The sequence below is a fragment of the Antrostomus carolinensis genome, unplaced genomic scaffold (genome assembly GCF_000700745.2).
Source record: "Antrostomus carolinensis isolate BGI_N321 unplaced genomic scaffold, ASM70074v2 scaffold10480, whole genome shotgun sequence".
Classification (NCBI taxonomy): Eukaryota; Metazoa; Chordata; class Aves; order Caprimulgiformes; family Caprimulgidae; genus Antrostomus; species Antrostomus carolinensis.
Window position 1 is genome coordinate 90,373 of NW_010286469.1, and position 14,451 is coordinate 104,823.

The 14,451-nt window shown below is 44.5% G+C and overlaps 1 protein-coding gene across 1 annotated transcript in view; it reads right to left on the reverse strand.

The window, feature by feature from the left end:
• Positions 1-14,451, reverse strand: part of SSPN (sarcospan) — a 20,079-nt gene that overhangs the window by 3,613 nt on the left and 2,015 nt on the right. Inside the window, 1 exon segment of the mRNA XM_010171488.1 lies at positions 2,220-2,306. Within this exon segment, the coding sequence (XP_010169790.1) occupies positions 2,220-2,306 (87 nt within the window).

Here is a 14,451-nt window from a genome sequence, read left to right on the forward strand (position 1 = left end):
GGGAAAGAGGGCTTCATGGCTCTTCTCCCATTTCCCACCCTGAGGCAGTCATTTGCAGCGGTCATGGGGTCACCTTGTGGGTTGACTAAAATCTTCCAGACTAAAATCTGTGTGTGTGTGGTCCTCCTCCCAAAGTGACCCTTGGGATATGCAAGGGATCCCAGGGTGCTTACTGCACTCCAGGGAAGCCCAACCAAGATTTCCTTATAGGATAGTCTTCAGCAGCCTCAGTGGGCACCAGCCTCCAGCAAGAAGGCAGGGTCTGGGCTGGGGAGCAAGTCTTCAGGAGGGCAGTCAGGGCAGGTAGGACTGAACCCAACTGGTGCTGGACAAAGCATCAGGCCCCTGAGGAGGAGACAATGATCCAAGTTGCTCAGCTTTGTCTTATGATTGTAATTTTGCATCCTCAGCCTTGTCACAGAGCAGCTAATGATTATTTTTTTTGTTCAGAGACAGACATTGACATTTGAAGATCTGAGAAGTGATACTGGAGATTTAGATGAGTCCTGTGTGATCAAAGCCCTGGAGGAGATTTTTAGCACCTACTTTGTTTAAAGCTTCTGCAGCCAGAAGCTGTTCATTGGGGCAGGCAGCGAGGATGAGAGGCATTGTTGGAACAGGTAGTGAGAAGGGGAGGTACTGTGGGATAGCGTTGCTCCCGGTGGGGATGTGGGACAGGAGAGGTGAACAGCCTCCAAACGATTTGAGTTTTGTGGCATGCTGCAACAGGAAAGACCGAGAAGGTAGATTCTGGGGAGGAGGGTGCTTTGAGGAGGCAACAGTCCATGGGCTATTGACTGAACCAGAAGTCTTTCAAGGGAGACTTTGGCTCTAATTGTGCCAGGTGATGAGGAATAACCTATTTTACATCACCTTTAAAAACGTTTATTTCCTTGCAGGAGCGATGGCTCAAGTTCATCTCTGCCAGGGTGGGTGGTGTTGCTAAGGGTGGCAGAAACATTTGAGCTGCCCAGCCCGACATGCTATTCCCACCACGAAGGATGACTCCCTTCCTACTTGGATGCCAAGTCCAATTTAATGCTGCAGGGCAGGCAATAAAAAGCCTGGCGTGGCAGCTCCCACCCAGCCCAGCAGCTCCCAGGGCAGCCATAACACTTACTTGAGGGTGTAAAGGTGACAGGGAGAGAATGTAAAGGCAATCAAAAGGCAGAAACAATTGTTGTTCTTCTCCCTTTCTTTATGTAAGTATGAGAGAAGCTCAAGGGAGGCACAAAAGACACACCGAGGTCTAATTTCTAAGGCAGGATAAATGCCAGGTTTTGAAAAGCTGTTTCTTGCACTTGATTTCCTTCTGCCTTTCTCAGTTAATAATCACTGTTATTTTGTGTTGCTTGCTTCGGTATTTTTCTTGGTTATTATGTGTCTGCAAAATATTAAGAGCCTTGAAAATTACAATAATAACAAAAAACAGCCCAGAAAAAAAAATGGTGTTAAAAGTGTCCCATCTGGAACAAGTGTTCTCAGCCTTTCTTTTCTGGCTGTTTACCCGTGTCAACAAAGGACAGTTTTGGGGACCGAAGGCAGGGCATGGTGCATGGTTTTTGCACCTCTCTTGCAATGCTTGGATGGGAATTTGCTACGTGGAAGAGTACTTATGCCCGTGGTTTGCTAATGCTTTCCCATGTGTGCTAATGCCCGACCCTGACACAAGGCACCGCGTACAGTGCCTCCCTCTCCCTGACCACGGAGGAGGTCAGGTGAAGATTTCCAGCCTCCCTTTTTAATTTGCCTGTGCCTATGCAGTTTCTTATTTCATGGTGAGGAATGAAACAGCATCAGGAAGATGCTGAGATGCTTCTTAGATCACATTAAAAATTAAAACTAGATTTAAGTGGACTCATTTTATCCCACGCTGCTTCTTACCCAGCTCTCTATGAATGTCTCTACTTAATCAGTAACCCCCAATCTTTCACTGAACACTTCCCAAATTATTCCAGCTCTGTTGATCTGAATCTCTCTTAAAATACGGCAAATAAAAAGGTATCTTGCTCTGTTTTCAAATATTTGTTATTAGAGTTTCCCCTCTACAGACTACAGTTTCTTCCTTAGCTGCTTGGAAAATACCAGAAAGCCATTCTTGCATTTCAGGTGCATTTTCACTTCTTTTCATGTGGGCTTAAAAATATCCCCAGTATCAACTTTTCTGATTGTGTTTAATGACATGAGAAGAAAAAGAAATTTAAAAAACCTCAAGATACCTTTACTGTGAACTGCACACACGTCTTCTCATCAGGTTGGTAGGAAATACAAAGCATAACAAATCCCACTAAGGACACCACGCAGACCTGCAAGGGAAGAGATTTAAAGTGTGTCAAAATTTTTTAAACCCACAAAAATAACATTTTTTCAAGGCAAAACACCCTTCTTTGTTGGCAGGACCACGAGCAGCGTGTAAGTCAAGGCATTTGAGTAGGGGCTACAGTCATGCGTGCAAGAGCCTCGTATGTGTGGATGCACTTGTGAGGAGGGAAGAGCTTTAACCTTCACTTTACAGACACCGAGGCACAAAAAACTTTCTCAGAGGGACTTTTTTGAATCAGACCCACAAAGACACAGCCTAGCAATAGCCTCCAGCATGCATTTCAAGTTTTTGTCCATGTGACTAACTATCAAAAAGGAGCAGAAGGCTTATCAAGTTGGGCTTGCAAGCCCCAAAAAGGACCATCCTACACTGGATGCAGACAGGGTTTTTATGTCACCAGTACAGGTAGTAAATCAGTAACCATACCTGCCGCTAGGTAAGAAGCGGCACACTTCATAGCAGAGGTTTTCAACCTCTCCTAGAGTGGACACCTTACCAAAGAAGACATCTCCTCTGCAACCTGAGCCTGCATTTTAGCCCTGGGGCAGTAATTGCTGATGGTTAACAGTAATAGAAAAGTATTTATGCACTTTATCATTCATTTAGCTGTGTTCATTATTAATTCTGAAGATTGAGATTTATTTGCAGGAGCAGATATTCACCAGCAGGCATTTTCCAGTCACGTAAGGAAGGAAGATCCTGCTCTGAGGGGCTAGCCCAATAAATATAATTTCATTTTTTTAAGCAGTATTTTCTGACCGCCTCCATGGTGCTAAGCACTCCAGTCAAACACCTTCCTCTCACACAGTTTTTGGAGGACCAGTGAGCAGACCTCACAGGAGGACACAGGACATGCAGCTCTGCAACCTGACTGCTGCTTTTTGGCAGCTTCTCCACCACCAGGACAAGAGGAGCTGGGTCCCCAGGTACCAGGAGGGCTCCCTGTGCCACTGTGGGGCTTCTGGGGCTGGATCAGGGAACGAGATGAGTCCTGATTGTGCCTGCAGAAGGAGAAGGCATTGTTGGTGACTGGAGCTATGCTTGGAGGAATCCACATGTGTTTGGATTGCCTTGGAAAAACAGGTGAGCTGATGGCATGCATGTGTTTTTAAATGCCACTTTGTTTCACACCTTTAAAAAAGGCCCAGGTTTGATGAGCCTTAGAGGGGACCTTAGCCAAGATCAGCCAGCATGCTCGCAAAGGTGCTAAGACTTGTCTTTACATGGGGCTGAGAGCAAGCCTTGGCCTCCTTGTTAAGAGCATTCTAGTTACAAATTATAGCTAATAAATGCCCCGTGACTGCAGTGACTACTGTATTTTCTTCCCCCTTCATTTTATGTCAGGGGTTTTGAGGGCTTCTTGTGAATTTGAGGCTTTCTGCTTTCCCAGAGCAGTGGGATTTGCCTTCTCAGGCCACACTTGTGTGCGTGTTGCCTTTGCTCAGGGGTGGGACCATGCCATCGAGATGCCTGCTGCAGTGCTGGGCTCCTTCATTGCCCTGTCCCTACTGCAGCAGTGCTGTTCACAGCCAGACTTCCAACTCCATGGGGAGCTGCTCAACCTGGAGTGAAAAATGCATAACTGTCCTTTCAGGCAGCAATGGTTAAACACATCTATTTTATGATCTGATTAATAAAATACCAAACTTTTTTTTATATGTGCATTGTTGGTGTAAGACACTAGACAGCAGCCCTGTAAAGGAAGAGTGCCTCTCAACGCATGGATAGTCATGTCCCTCAAGAACCTGTGTGATTAATAACACTTTTTCCCCACAAAGTTTTATTTCATGTCATTGCAGTAGGGCATGAATAGGAAGTATTGCCTGAGAACATTTCTAAAGAAAGCGTCAGTATTATTTACTCCTTTCCCTGTCATGTATATTTATATTCTGGTCCTATGACTTACACACAGCCTCCAATTTATTTGTTTTCTTCTTTTTATTGTTGACAGCCATAGCTGACAGGGTTGTCAGGGGAAAAAAAACAACCTTTCTTGTCAGAGGTCCTTCAGTGCTGGGATTTTTTTTTGCCCTATAATGCTTCTATGTGACTCAACCATGTTTTATTTCTCAGGATTAATCGCCTATGTCCTTGGTCCCTTGTACTATATATTAATCTTTTAATTCAATTAACATGCCCATAAAACTTAAATCTTAAGGAGATCATATCTCTAGTAATATCCAAATGATAAACTCCCCCAGTGGCAGTAGTGGCTGAAGGAAAGAACTTGCACTGAGAACTAAAAAAAAAAAACCCTCTTAAATACACTGGCTTAACGTTACATCCCCAAATTCATGTGAAGTCAAAGGGGCTGCTCACGTCAAAGCTTGACCTAAGTATTTTCAGGATCGGGTGCTGAAGGATCTTGTTATGAGCAATAAATCAAATTTGCTTTGCTTCAGCTACACTAGTGGGCATTTCCAGTTGCATGAACCTAGGGCCAGATTTTCCTCCAGGTCTCTCCAGTGAGACATCATGGGACTGTGCCTGCTCTCCCATTCCTGTTTTCCCAGAGAAAGCCGACAGAAGTGCATTAATTTCTGAGGGAAGAGCCAGACCCCAATGGTGGAATTTTCACTTTACCATCAAGTGCCTCATGCAACTTCTGCAAAAACCCTGCCAGCTTTCAATGCGGCAGGATCAGACCTCCCTCTTCAGAAAGCTTCCCATACAAAAGACTATAGTTTAAAAGGATTTCCATTCCTGCACGCACTTTCTGAAGTTCCTCTGGGATTTAAATAATACACTCAGGGATACTTGAAGAGCCACATTTGTAGAGAGGTATTTATAAAAGATTACACTGGTTCTGGATTCTGGCAAGTCTTGTCCAGGATATTTCAGAAGGCTTAAGGATTTCTTTTGTAACAGTATATCAACTTTTTTTTTTTTTTTTTTAAACCAGAGATGTGTATTTTTGTAAATGATGGTAAAAAAATAACGTTGCTGAGAATTTTGACCCTTATATGTTTTACATTTTGGTTCTTTAAAGGTAAATTCACTCATTGCAGCAAACCGAAGTGTGGAACATTTGTACAGAAAACAGCTTTATGCTTCTATTTTATACATTACTAATAGATCAGTTTTGAATTATACCTGTGAAGCATAATAGAATAATTACAAAAATCCTCTGGTAAATATTCTTTAGGACCTGCTAAGTGGCTCAGACAGCCGCATTACAGCAGGCACGTTATGGATGCTGCTGATACTAATTGCTAAGTAGCATTAGGCAAGGCTGCGTCCTACTTCTTCGATAGCCATTGCAATACCCCAGCATGTACCATACATTCCCTACGCCTTATTGACTAAATACACAACATAAAGTGCAATTGAACTTGCTTTAGCACTTGCTTGCCACCAATCGATATGCATTTCTTACAAATAAAATAGATTCTATAAGAGCTCCAGAATAGCAGTTAATTAGATCAGCTCTTGTCACTGTTACCTGCAAATCTAGAAATATACATGTTTATGCTGAGTAAATCTCAACTCAAGTTTATTTCAAGATCCCGTATTTCAAAATTTTCCAGATAGAGTAACATACTGTTTGTGGAATAGGTAGTGATGTGAAAGGTTATCCAAGAGAAGAATTTAAATTTAGAAAAGTACTGTCTAGAAAAAGACCTGAATGTGATACAGATGTATTTAGGGAGGGTACAGATTTAATTTTGGTTAGGGCATACCATGTGAAATCCCCCAGTTCACAATCCAGGGAAAACAGCTCTTTACCAGAGGTGGCTGAAAAACTTAAAGTTTATGCTCTAGAAAAGTTTCAATACTATTTTCAACAGGAAGCAGTACACACTCCTTCCATTGGACAGGAACATCTCAGGGCTGAAAAGTGGCTTAAGAATTGATTTTTTAAAAAATCACAATCAAAATAGGAGTAGACATTTTCTGGGTTGCCCCCACCCCAAGGAGGGCTAAAGCCTGTTGCTGTGAGAACTGAATTAAGATCCTATAGATTTCAGCAGGAACAAGACCTGATCCCAACTGCATTTAGTAGTGGGTTGATCTGCCTGGGAGGATCCCTGCACCCACAGAGATCTAGCGAGCAGTCTCTGGCTCTTCAGGACTTTGGCAAACCAACTCTCCCTGTAGGTGCACACAGGCTAGCATGAGTGGGTGTTCCTCACAGCTTGGAGCCTCACACACAGCTGTGAAATAGGTGGTTCGACAGCAAGACTGCAACTCTACCGCAACGCACATTCTGCACTTGCAAGGAGTGTGCCTTTACATTTCTTGATCCAGAACCAGAACTCAAGCAGTAAAGAAGATTGATCTCAAGCTTTGTGTACCCAAAATCCCTCACCACCAGCTTTACTTTAGCCAATCTCACTGTGCTGAAGAGCTCCAGCTGCCACCGAAGCACGGCAGGCTGACATCCTGCCCAGCACGGTGCCAGCACCCTCCTGCACTAGCCAACCCTGTCCCTCCCATTAAACTTACAGTTCTGAAAAGTCTCACAGGTGACAAAAACAGGCTCCTCGTCTCCAACATGAACAAACACATGACAATGCAGAAGGGTGTTGGGACAAAGCCCACAGACATTGCCACCCAGTGAGGACCATGAGGCTCAGGACAAGGGAGCTGCTCTCCCTGTCCTCACATCGCTGCAGCTCACTCATGTTCAATCCTGCGAGGACTAAGAACAAGGTGTACAAGCAGCACAAGGACACCCCGTGGTAGTGATGAAGATGGTTATGTCATGTACAGAACTGGGGGAAATATGAACACTTAGGGCACAAATTTCCACTGTGGTTTGCATTCATCACTTTTGCACACTGACATAGTAATATGGTTTGCTTTATTTTGACAGATTTCAAACCCACAGATTTCTCTAATCTGTCTGCATCTCTCCCTTGTATATTTGTGAAACTGTTTTCTCTTTTGTTATTGTTACAATTTTAGCCTGAGTATTGCTGTAAAATAGGTGTTTTTCTCCCACAAAGTGCTTCACACCCAGAGGATCTTGGAAACCCTGACACATGAGGCTGGTAAAGTGGGAGAGTTGGAAACATCCATGAAGACATGAAGAAAGGAGGCAAAAACCTGATTGAAAGGAGCATCTTGGGTCTATGCCTCACCACAAGACAGATGCTGCAAACACTCACGAAGATATAGTGTAGCTCATCTGCTCTTTACATAGGGGCTTGTTAGCAAGAACCTCCTGCAACAACCTTTAGGGGCAGAAAGCAAAACATGTTGGAGGACAATACCTCTCAAATGTAGGCAGTGAATGCCACACAGCATTGCTGAAATCTACAGGTGGACTCTTCCTTTTTAATAAGAATGTAAACTCTCAAACTTCAGGGGAAATACTATTAACAGAATTAGGAAGAAATATCCATTATGGACAAACGATTTCATAGTTGCTCACTTCAAGACACTATGGATCTTTCTGTTTGTAGGGACAAGAGTAAAGAAATCATCTCTTGTAGCTATCTCTGAAGTCTCTGACTGACTCTTAGAGGCATTACTTGGCTTGATGGCTCACCCGTCTTATCAGGTATGGCAAGGCTTAGCTCCTCTCCACGCATTTAAGGAAGCCACGTTATCCACAATTTAACAATCCGACTGGACGCAAACTTTGATGCAAGAAAGAAAATGTTCCCGTTGCCTTTGCCATTATGAACCAGGATCATCTCTGATGCCAGACGTCTGTACAGACTGTTGCAGACACTGATCCTCATTTGCTTTATGAGGTTTGAGGAAATGGCAATGAAAGTGGGTGCTACAGGCAGCTTTCACTGCTAGCTTTCATCAGCCTTGGGTCAGCCTAGGTCTCACTACCACATGTAAAAGAAGCCAGTCTGCCACATAGAGGTATTGCACCCTAATGATTTTTCCTCTTATAGGTTTCTCGTTAGATTTAAGGACAGTCTAGTTGCATATAAATTGCTTCCAGAAATAATAGCTGTAATAATAATGATTAACATGTCTATTGTGGTTGTAGGCAAAGTCTATCATCATCTAGGAAATCATTCTCTTAACAGCCATAAAACCCCACAATAACTGACCATTCCTGCCCCACCTACAGAATGAAATAAAGATGTCTTTACCACAGGTCCCTTCAAACCATGACAGATACACAAATATCTTTTAAATTCTGTAAAGTAATCAAAACCCTGCAAGAACATTCATAACCAAATGAAACCATATTATTCTGTAATGATCTTTGCTGCTTAGGTAAGTTGTTCAGCAATGAAAAACGGTCACTTGTGCTATGGTGAAATTTCATTCCCTCGGCAAAGCACTGCCAAGGCTACCATCACTTTCAAAGCCAGGAGCTGCAGCAGCAGTCCATCACTGTTAAGTCAGAACTATGGTGCTGTGCAATCAAACACCTGAGAGAACAAAAGAAAAACCATTAAAAGGACCCAGAGCCAGCAGCAATTTGCAGCGTGAGAAGTGTAGCATGGTTGAGTGCTACGTGAACACGACTCGTGGTTTAACATGTGGCCGTGACTATGAAGCTATGGAAAGCCATCATCTCTATAGTCATGAGGTCACCTAGGCCAAGGAAACTTTTTTGAATAATCTCCCTGTCCAAGTCTTAACTAGGCTTTTTGCACAAACATAATCCAGCCAGGAACTCTGATTCCCTCCCTCCTTCCCCTTGAGGCTATAGCTAGGCCAGGGGGCTAAGGCACAGAGGTATCCAGGACTAGATCAGCACTTGACCAGGTATCACACAGACCTCTGGTGTGCAGCCACCCTTTCAAACCATTCTTTCTGAACATCTCAACATTTTTTCCCATCAAAGTTTTCCACTTTATACCTGATCAAAATAAAAGTATAGATTTCAGTTAATCAGGCATCAACACATAGTTACTTTTAGAAAAATGATGAGATTTAATGGCAGGGGGCTCTGAAGAATACAGCTCTGGTGCTGCATACATATATGGCTATCAAAACAAGCACTGGAAACCTCACCATAGCATATTTCATGCAGCATACCTTGTTGCATACTACCCAGAGTTTCACATATGTTGGAAAAGGTTTAATCAAATACCTAAACTTGGAGGCTCTTCTTGAAGGCAGTCCTCCCTCAAACCTTTTTATGTTTGCCCATGGCTAATTGAACCTAGCTTGTATAAAAAATGGATGCCTGCACGACTATAATTTCCATTAGCTGCTTTGATGGCACCAGTTTTTAAGTGTCACCTTTTATTAAAAATTGAAATCGGTTTCCTAATAACAAGTAAGAGTTAAAAACGCAGCAAGGCTGTATAGGAGGTAAAGCCTGACTGAAAGCCACCTCCACAATTGCTGCAGGAAAAGGTGTCAAAAGCAACAACAAAAAAAACCAGCAAGGGGCCAGGGCTAACAAGAAAGTATCTCTCTTCTTTCAGGCTTCAGAAGAGGACACATTTCAGGGGTTTTAAAAGAGTCAGTCATCCCCCATAAAAATATGGAAGGGGATCGGTTGCCTCTCATTCTAGCAGGGGATGCTTCCTGATTATTTACCCTCTCTAGGAAGATAAAAAGTTTGCCTCACCCATAAAGCAGTTGTCTGATGTCTGGCAGGGTCACCACCATGCAGTTGGAGCATCCAGCCTCATGGAAAAATATTACATCCAGCAGATAGGAGGATCCAGAAAGAGAAAGGCAGCAAGGCTGATAAGGGTTTACCCATACAGGTTTGCCTCATTTTATCATGTCAGAGACCATCTGCAGAAAGGCTTCCAGGTGGAAACACTTAGAGAGCCTGATCTGTGGGGAAATTGTCAGACACAACACAGCCCTTGAATTGCTTTGTTACACTGAGCCAGTGTTCCTATAACATCTACGTTATAGGAAGAGCTACAGGTACAGCAAATCCCTTCTGGTCCAGAGGAGCCCAGGCATAACCAACACCAGCTAATCCACATTTTACCTCCATTTCTAATTTATATGGCTTTATGGCATGGTACCGTCCTTTTTTCCCCAGACGCCTGTATACAATGCTTCATCTTTTCAGCATCCATCTCACAACAACGTTCTCAAAGCTTCTCCTTAACAGTTATACACATCACCATCATTGTACCCACTTTCAGGATGAAAATCCCAGCCCCTGACCTCTCCCTGCTGCCATCATCTACCATTTCAAAAGTTCAGCTTCATTTTAGGGGGCCTTGCTGCTTCCCTGAGAACTGAGAATGCCCGAGCGACTTTGCTGAGAGCTGTAGAAGCCCAAGAGGGTGCTGGGTACAGAGAGCTTGTCACACCACCTTCCTGCCCTTCCAGCCCCAAAATGACACAAACTTTGACAACCTAAAGAGGCAGCAGCTGGGTCAGCACTGCCTGTTACATGCAGTGCTATTGATTTTGGCACTCGGGTTTGCCAGCCCACAAGCACGTGCTGAGTCAGTGGCAGGACCCACCGTCTGAGTCAGACTCTCATGCAGAAGTACATCAATTAAACAAATACCTCAGTTATCAGCATCTGATAGGGATGCGCAGCGTCAGGAGATAGTCCTGGCTGTTTGCTGCCCGTGTTGTACTAAGCATTGAAAGATCTCTGAAGCATGAAAGCCAGCCAAACTCCTCTGCCAGCCCACGCTGCCTTGCACTGAACCCTGACACTGCCACAAAACGTACCCTCACCCCTCATCTCATGCAAACTGTCCCTAACAGCTGGGTTCTCCAGCCATCATGGGAGCTTCATTTGTCTCACCTATCCCTGTCTGTGAGACGCTCAAAGCACAGAATTTGTTTCCTTTTGTGAAGGCTTTGGCTTAATTTTTTTTAAAGTGTCTTTAAAAAAAGTCTAAAAACTTGAAGAGGCATATAACATTTCTGACTTCAGTTAAATAAAGAATAATTAAATTGCTTTTTCAGTTAAAAGTCTGCCTGCCTTTTGCATCAGCCTCACTCCACTAGGACAGAGAAGCCAATGCTTGAGCACTGATGCCAAAAAACAACGAGCTATGACTACCCCTTGGGTAAAGCTCAGGGACCTTCTGGCCTGGGGAAACATGTGGGGAGATGTGGTCCCGAAGGGCCTGAGCAGAGAGAACTGTCAGAGCTCCTGGGCTGGGGGCTCAACCCATGGCAGATCTTTTGATACACTTCTTGCAATAAAATCAATAACAGCTGGAGCCATGGTAGCTGCCTTGAGCTGCTTGAGAAACAGATTTTTAAAAAAAAAATTTTTTTGAAATCCTCATTTTATATACATCCATAAATATATATGGATTTAAAATAACTTTCTGACAGAAATAACAAACACTCTGGATAATAATTTCTGACGAGCATTTCTGTAACTTTCTTAACTGCCCGAGTCTACAAAACTGGGCTGAAAGGGAGATTGCCTGTGAAAACTCTGATATCTCTACTTTTGATCACAGTGGAAATAATCTAAGAGCAGATTTTTCAAGGAGAAATACATCGTTTCTTCTTCTGGGTGTCAAAAGGCCACAAGCTAATGAAAAAGAATGTAAAGGATACCATTAATACCTACTGGTTCTGCAACACTTTTCATCCAAGGATCTCAAAGCAAGGGGTGACAGATAGCCATTGTTAACCCCACTTTACAGGGGAAATAGCAAAGTCTTAGGCAAGGTTAAGTAACTTGCCCAAAGCTACACTGCAATCAGTGGCAAAGCACAGAAAAAAATAAAGCCCTGCACTCCTGGGTGGATTCGTGAAGAGTTTGTCCAAGTTCGTTCAAAACAGCATGAAGGAAGAGGCTGCCAGGGTGGTCCAGCCTGCAGTTTGAGGTGCTCAGGATGGGTCTCATGGAGCTGGACAGCTTCGCTGCAAATGGCTAGAGGTAGGTGAAACAAATGCCACCCTCACTGTCCTTAATTGCATTTATTTGCCTGTCCCTAGCAATGCAGCAGAAGTGTTTTACAGGGAACAGGTTGTTGAAGCTGAAGCAGAAGTGGTAAATCATGTAGGCGCCATGGTTTCTGTCCATAAACCTTTCCTTTGGTTTCTGACTAATGCCCCACAGATTTCAGATGAAATGCATTTCGAACTAGTAGGTTTTAACCAGGTTTCCTGGTGAAACGCTTCTGAAGCAATGCAAGCTGTATCGTTTCCTTCTGCAGGAGCTGCAGGAGGGAAAGGCCAGTGCCCGGCACCCCTCGGGGGGGAATCTTTTCAGTGTTGAAAACCTGACCTCCTCTGCTCCCTGTCAGTGGACTGCTGGCCACATTTATTCCACAGGAGGGTGAACCCAATCCCTGGCCTGTTTCTCTCCTCACAAACCTAGATGGTCAGGTTTTGAACCGGTTTAATTCAGACTGCCTTGCATGGTTTTCCTCAGTAGCATTTCACTCTAGCTGCTTCCCTAAATAAGTTCCTTTTCATTCATGCTAATGTGCTAAAGCACTTGATTTTCAGCAAGAAACGATGTCACCATTTTGCCACTAATAAACAAGAAAGAAAAAAATCTTTCAATCAATCAGGGTCTATTTAACACATTAGCAATTTTCCTTCATTTTTCTGTCACCCTGCATTAACAGCCGTGGGGTCAAATCCAGCCCTGGTGTAATTCCAAAGGAGTAACACTCAGAATGAGCTTCACCCATTATCTCTAATGTTGCTAAAAAGGTCTCAATAATAGATTTTTTAAGTTCTTGATTCTGAATACTAATCAAGTCCTTTAAAAAGAGCACTTGAGTGGGATGTTACTAAAACAAATATGCTCTGGTATTTTACACCACATCTTTCTGTTCTGTTGCTCATTTCTATGCGAATAAGTGAGTTTCAAGAAGTCACTTTCTGCCATGAGGGTTGCTTTCGAGCAGCACGTGGGTCATCCATCCCCTACCTATATGCCCTCCATGTAGCCTCCCACAGCAGACCAAGAGCCAGCCCATAGGACGTCCAGCCACACATAGGATGTCCTAGCCAAGGGTCGTCCTTCACGGACCACTTTCCCCTGTCTCTCCAGAGGCTGATCCTCAGTGTGCTCCCCACCACAGCTCACCAACAGCACCCTGTGACCCGCACAGCCAGAAACTCCAGCTCAGCAGCTCCTGGCCATCTCTATCCAATGTCCCAGTGGGCACCGGGTACCTCCTTGGAGACATCACAGCACAGGAACAAAGTAAACGCAGCATCATGCTGCACTTCCTGCATTTTGCCCCTCAGATACATGCTTTGCCTTAGTCTCGTGGTGCATCAGCCATGGATGGTGCTCCACGTGCTTGCTGGGAGGCTCTGGGGCTGTACCACCACCTCAACCTCTCCTTTCTAGCACTGATTTCCCTTTTACCACCCTCTCTGCCAGCGTCAAACCCGAACAAAGTAAACGCAGCATCATGCTGCACTTCCTGCATTTTGCCCCTCAGATACATGCTTTGCCTTAGTCTCGTGGTGCATCAGCCATGGATGGTGCTCCACGTGCTTGCTGGGAGGCTCTGGGGCTGTACCACCACCTCAACCTCTCCTTTCTAGCACTGATTTCCCTTTTACCACCCTCTCTGCCAGCGTCAAACCCCTCTAGCAGCCTGTTTGGCCACATGCCCCCAGCACACGGTCCCTGCCATCACCCTGAGAGCAAGCAGAGGAGGACCAAAAGCCATTTTGAGCCAGAGAGGAATCAAACCAAACTCAAATGTGCTGCTGGCTCAACATCACACCAGAGTCCCCAAGGTGAGTGTCACTGTCTGACTCAAACCATAGGTACAGTAACTACTCACAGCAGGTCCCTACCTGCAGCCCACGGGGTGCTCTGCTCTTCCCGATGGCCAGCACACCCTGTAATGCGAAGCAAAACGAAGGCCTGAGCCCCACAGTCCCAGAAGATATTCTCCCAGGGTAATCCTGACTGGCTGGTGAGTGCCAGACAACACCACCACGACTGAGACCGAAGTTTTGCTTTCAGTTGGGGATTAGCTCAGAAACGCACATGGCAAGTTTTCCCTGTTTTTCAGGGAGGAACTGTGAAAGTAACTGAGCTTTGCCTTGTGTGGGCATCTAAATGGCACTACTGCTGGCAGCTGCTGCTAAAAATGAGAGGGGTTAGAGCTCGCTCTTCAGAAAGTAGTGACTTTGGTGGGGCTTCAGGCCTCCCCACGGGAGATAAGGTGTATGCATAGATCTCAGATGCTGTTTGGATGCTAATGACATTCACTTGGGCCAGGGGCTGCTTCCATGGCTTTCCTCACATCCCTGGCCATAAGCTAGTGCAGTCC